The 6,410-nt window shown below is 37.4% G+C and overlaps 1 protein-coding gene across 1 annotated transcript in view; it reads left to right on the top strand.

The window, feature by feature from the left end:
- Positions 1 to 5,270, top strand: part of nckap1l (NCK associated protein 1 like) — a 34,141-nt gene extending 28,871 nt beyond the window's left edge. The window contains exons 27-31 of the mRNA XM_042506038.2: positions 254 to 347; positions 457 to 573; positions 1,181 to 1,290; positions 2,660 to 2,749; positions 4,712 to 5,270. Of these exons, the coding sequence (XP_042361972.2) occupies positions 254 to 347; positions 457 to 573; positions 1,181 to 1,290; positions 2,660 to 2,749; positions 4,712 to 4,828 (528 nt within the window). The 3' untranslated portion in view covers positions 4,829 to 5,270. The remainder of the gene's footprint in view (positions 1 to 253; positions 348 to 456; positions 574 to 1,180; positions 1,291 to 2,659; positions 2,750 to 4,711) is intronic.
- Positions 5,271 to 6,410: the final 1,140 nt, after the last annotated feature.

The raw sequence follows: 6,410 nt of genomic DNA on the forward strand, positions 1-6,410 counted from the left end.
TTTATCAATCTAGATTGTTCTGGTTAGAGTTGCCGAGGGTTTGAGATATGCCAATTGCCATCTAGTTCCATTACGTTGGAGAGAAGATGGACAAAGATATCTCCAGCACTCAGCAACTCACACAAAAATAATCTAGATTGATAAATAGCGCTACAGATCAGAGGAATTAGATATATTTTTTGTTTTTGGGTCAACTGTCCCTTTAAACGACTTGTTTTAGCTACACTTAACTTAATAATTTGTGACCTTACAGGTGACTCTAAGTGTTTTTGAGCTGGCTTCTGCTGCTGGGATGACTTGCGATATTGATCCTTCCCTTGTTGCAGCTATTGGCAGCATGCAGACAGGTAACATTAAAACTGTTACTGCCAACTCTGTAGACAGCTTCACCTGCTTTGTCACCAGAAGAAGAGAGTGTTCTTTCATCTCTTTATATTTTCTATGAAAAATCTGCAGACAACATGTCAGTTGACGAGGAGTACAAGCTGTCCTGTTTGCTGCTGGTCTACATCGCCGTGTCCCTGCCTTCCCTGGCTCTGGACGCCAACTCTGCCTACAGCCGAGAGCATGGAGGTGCATATTCATTCATTTTCAGCTGCTATAAACTGCTTGCCAAACCTTAACCAAATACTAATAACTTCTTCTTACCAGCTGCTGATAGAGTATATAAAAGGTCCTCCACCCTGAAACATTAGACTCGTTAGCATCTCTGTGCATCAGACTTTCCAGTCCAACTGACGTGGTCCAAAACAAAGTATGTTGGTTAATGAGAAACACGTTTCTGTTGAAAGATTTTTGTTTACAGATAAGTTCGGCTGACGTGCATCGATAAAGTTACTTTTGGCATGTGGCCCTGCTGACCCTAACCGCTTGGCTCCAAGCCTGGACTGCAACATTAAGAGCAGCAAATAGCCAAGATTTCTATCAAAGCACAGGGTGGCGTTTGTCTCAGATTATTTTCTTTGTCTCTATTTTCCATTGGCATGTTGGAAATAGATTTACCCTGTGAGCTGGAGGAAGCATGCTCAGTATACTTTCCTCTTAAGTGTTACGGATCATTGAGTGAATTTCTCTAATTGTCAGGCCAATGAAAACATCCTCTCTGTGGCTGAAATTACAGGCCATGCTATAATGTTCTCTCTGTTTGTCAGTGTTGAATTCTCTGTTTTTATTTTCTCAGGCCACAACAACAACATCCACTGTTTAGCTGCAGCAATCAACCAGCTGGCTGCTGCCATGTTCACTGTTCAGAACAAGAACATAGAGCAGCACCTCAAAGAGTTTCTGCTGGTAAGTTGAAAACAATTAACATGATTCTAATTATAAAATTTTTTTTTTAAAAAAGGTCAGATTCATGAAGTTTTGCGGTTACACACATCAGTAAATTAATAAAGTGGTCCCTAGGGGTTACAGCAAGGGGTTACAAGATGAACCTAAAGGGTTGCATGATGCTTACCTTAGTAAATCTACATTCTGCTGCACAAAATTCAAGGTTCCCACAGTCATGAAAAATCTGTAAAAGTCAGGGAAGTCCACAATCTTGTTTGCAAGGCCTGGAGAAGTCATGGAATTAGTAAAATCCTTAAAAGTTTTGGAAAAGTTGTTGAATTCTTGAATTGAAATTCATTGCTACAGTAATCTTCCATAATTAACCTTTCATGAAATGTAACATAACGGCAGACTTATTTTCTGTAGCTGCTGATGTACTGTAACAACGTTCTGCATAGCTTTACCTGGTACATGTTCATTTTCTCCCCTGTCTCTCGCTCCATGTATGCCAGCTAGCTCAAATTCTGTTAGAATAGAGTTTGAATCTTACATGCGCGAGAAACACCAAAGAAGATGGGCAAGAAATTAAGGTTGTGACAGTAAGATTTAACATGTAGGGGCACGATTCCCAAAGTTCCCATACCTATGCAGCACTAATACTTTTGAATTGTGCTGCATTTTTTTGAGATAGAGCACTTGACATGGGCAGCCCAGGGCTTTCGACTCACTCGGAGCGCCAATTCTCTTTGATTTCATTTAAAATGCTCATTCCATTATTTTGGGAGCTTTTTCTGCTATAATGGACAATGACATAATTACCATTGTGAATACAGTGTACCATATGGCTCTTTTCATGTTGTAAGTGGTGAATGGTCATTGAAATTTGTATTATGGATCTTTAAAATGCTATGGAAAAGTTTTGAAATTTTGTACATGACAATGTTTGGGAACCCTGAAAATTGTGCTTTTCTCTAATCTTTGCTTATTTGTGTACGGAATACTGAATGGTTTTACGTCCTGAGGCTTCTAAAAATTGGAAAAAAAAACAAAAAAAACTCAGGATGGAAATTCACCTTCAGTTAAACAGTGCACCTGATAGACCTCTGTAATGCGGACTGTAAAGCAGAAATTCCTTTGCATCAAGATCAGGCACCAATAAATCCTTTTACAGATTATGCAGGGGGCATGTTGCAAAGAATCTTAGTAAAGCCTTCAATTTATTATATCAATGATGAGAGATGAATTGTTTTTTGGGCACATCACTTCGACAGTATTTCAGTTTAAGAGCTTTCTCAAGACACTGCCAACCTTTGCCCCAGCTGAGATCACGTCCAGCAGTGTAAAAACGTTCCAGTCGTTTGATCTTTTTTAACGTTGTGTTTTTCCACAGCTGGCCTCCTCCACTCTGCTTCAGTTGGGACAAAATGTGGAAAGAATGGAAAGCAAAAACAGAGATTCCATCTACCTGCTCCTGCACATGGTAGGCCTGCCTGTACAATACTAATAATGTATTTTCAGATTTACGGTAAGACATATTTGGTTTATTAATGGAAACCTGTAACTAGAGATGTCCTAAACAAAGTTTTTTTTGCACCCAATCCTGATCCGGGTAATTTAATATTGAGAATCTGATGATACCGAGTCCCAATCTGATATTCATATTTACCTAGATAACACAGCTGCACTACACATTTTAAGTACTTAAAGTAAGTTCAAATTAATCCAGTGTGTGTGCTTGGCAGTTTAATAGCTCTGCAGTGCAATACAATGGGAACATCTGCATCCAAACACTTCCTTTTGGGTTATCTATTTATCCATTTATTTTTATTTTACAAAATAGTAATGTTATTTTTATGACTCTTATCACAGTTCTGCTAAGGGCAGCATTTGTTTTTTCAACAAAGTAACAAAGAAACAAACTAAAATTTGTCTTCAGAAATTGCTCTCAAATCCACTAGCATTGGAAAAGTACAGTTTACTTTAAATTAGTAATATAATCACAATTCCACTTCAGTAGTAGTGTTATAGGTTAACTTTAACATTCCCTGTCACAACAAATAAAAATCTGCCACAGCTCCACTTATTTACAGTAGAGTAGTTCACTTGAAATGAACAAGATGAATAAACAACAAAAATTCTAATTCCACATAAAGTGGCATAGCAGCTTAAGTTTAAAATGAAAAAAAGACTCTACTTAGTAGAGTAGCAGCAATACAATAAAATCTGAATATCTCCAGCAAATCATGCTCTCTGTTTACGACACCTGTGTGATGGAGGACATAAACAAAGGATCGGGCAGGGCGCATGCTCAAAATAACCGATCAGTTTAAAAATGCGTTGATAAGGCCCGATAGCTGTCCATCCAATCCGGTCAAGACATCGCTACCTATAACCCTAAGTTAACTGAGGTTTTTCTCTTTACAATAGTCATCATGGCTGCAGTGGCTTCAATAAGACTAGTTATTATTATATTAGTTATTATCTTAAAGCACTAATAAATAAGTGAGTGAGTAACAATAAAGTCATGAAGGACATCTCATAAAATCTATATAGTAAGTATCCATATGTAATTTGGAGATTTGGAGAGAGTTTTTTTGACTTTATTAAGATTTCAAAGAAATCTCAGCCTACACTGAAGTGCGCAATAAACACATCATAAACGCCATCATATCCTTAACATATATTAGGGTAAATCTGTGTTTAGAAAATAATTACAGTGCAAATGTTTTCATTGTATAAGACTTCTGGTAATCAATGTGTTTGAATTGTCAACAAATTCCATGAAAATACCCAAGCTGCCAATGAATTGATCCTACCTCTGCTCTTGTCCCAGAAAAATTAAAAATACATCAGTGAGCCTCTGTTGCACTGAGTGAAATGTTCCTTCAATACAATAATCGTGGGTGCTGTAGTTGATTTTAATTAATCCCATATACAACATCTGCTGCCTTAATTGCTCGCGAGTATGTCCATAGAAAAATATTTTTGCTGAGGAATGCTGCACAGAATAAACATATGGACTTGTGCCTACAACAAAGCCATGTGAAATATATAATAATAATCAATAATCAATAAATAATAGCTGAGGTCGGAGGCATATGTTTTCGGGTTGTCCCTTTGTACGTACATCTAGCACATTCTTGTGAAAAGTATATCTCAAGAATATCTTGAGGGAATTTCTTCACATTTGACACAAATTTGGTTTGGGAAAGCCCTAAATTTGTATTTGTTCATGTATAAAAAGCCCCCAACAAATGCTCTATTTTCTCCTGTTGTGTCCTAAAAACTCCAGTGCCCAGCTGTTTTAGGAAATTAGTTGAAATTACTATGTATTGCTTGGAGTAGACCGATTTTGGTCTTTTAATGGGATTTGTTAACAATAAAAAAAATACAGAGCATCATCAATTTTAACTCTTTAACTCTCAACACTTTATTCATTCAGATTGTGGAGGAATCACCATTTTTGAGCCAAGACATGCTGGAGAGCTGCTTCCCGTACGTTCTGCTCCGAAACGCCTACAGAGAGGTGTACAGGCCCTTCGTCGTCACTTTGGGCTGAAGACTTTGTTATATACTTTTCACCTTTATTTATCCAAGATACTATTTTAATGTGCGTGCATGTTTTGTCAGTCTCTTATTCATACAGGTCTGCACATTCAAGCAAGGTTAACCTTAACAGCATTATAATGCTTCCTTTTAGTCAGTATTCCTCATGTACATAAAAAGGACCCTTCGTCATTTTAAAATCTCTAGACTTACTTTGATGGTTCCAGTCTACCAGTATTATAATGCAGATTAATGACTGCTGTATGATTACTAATATCAGCTTCAATAATTCTCTAACATCCTTTTTTATCTTACACATCAGCACCATAACACAAAGGAAACATGTTTTCAGAAAAAAGAACACAAGATTTTTAATAGATTATTGTATTAACAGTTGGTGTACAACATTATTTCTTACTCATTTCCCATGAATAAAGATAATAATAATAAGGTAATTGTTTTCTTTTTGGCTATTTCAACAACTGTTCCTATTTTCAGTCCGTCCTCCACCCTCAGTACCCTCCTGTCCTTCCTCTCTGGATGAGAGTCATTTTTCATGTACAATTTAAATGATGCACTCCAGTTTTGCAGAAACCAAAAGTGCTTGTTGCTAATTTTAGATGCCCCTTCAGTGATTTTATTTTGCAGCCAGCACCGTCCTTCTTTTCTCCATTTCCTCGTCCTTACTCAGCCTGTTCTTCAGCTCTATTCATTTGGTTGCCACACTGGAGATCTGGATGTTCACATCTGTGTGTGTGTGTGTGTGTGTGTGTGTGTGTGCACGCGCATGTGCGTGTGCGCAAGTTGTACTGAGGGCGTCTAAGGCCGAGGGACCCAGCCCTCTCACAAGAGCATAAGAGGTTCAATTCCCACTACAGGCAACACTTACTTGTATACGCAGTTGAACATTCATGAATAAACAAATGACAGATTCTTAAAACACCACATTACCAAATCAGATACTTGATGCAAAATCACAGAAATAAACAGTGTGAGTGTGTGTGTGTTTGTAAGAGGTTAAAGTCCCACAGGCTATTAAAACAGACGGTCCTTAGTGAGATAAAGAAGTATATAAGGTGCCATTGGGGGGAAAAATAAATGATAATGGTCAAACTACAAAAATAACATCTAGTTTATGAGAAAAACATTGTTTCTTTCATTTATAATTTCTTTTATGTGCAGAAGGAGCAGCCAGATATCAGCTGGGAGGGTAGCTCATTCTTATTTCATCATGCTGTCCATTAGGCACCAGCCAGACTTGTAAGCTGCCCCTTTTTTTGTGAGATCCTTAATGCTTCTTTTATTTCTTTTCACTGTTAAAGATTTTATGGGAATCTTTCCTTGCCAGCCTGTGTCTCATCACCATTTGATTTGACAGTAGCACTTTACTATATACAATAATGTAAGCAGAAGTTCATGTGAATAAACAGAAAAAGAATGACATAATGGTAAACACACTTATGTCTTAAGATATGTCTTCTTAGGCGAATTTAACAAATACTGCACACAAACAAACAGAGCGACGGTTCACCCCCAAGTGTAGGAGATATCATCTATAGAGATGTCTGCCTTCCCTTGAATATAATGGAACTGGA

The sequence above is a fragment of the Plectropomus leopardus genome, chromosome 2, assembly GCF_026936395.1.
Source record: "Plectropomus leopardus strain MGB_pleo_1.0 chromosome 2, ASM2693639v1, whole genome shotgun sequence".
NCBI classification, from domain to species: domain Eukaryota; kingdom Metazoa; phylum Chordata; class Actinopteri; order Perciformes; family Serranidae; genus Plectropomus; species Plectropomus leopardus.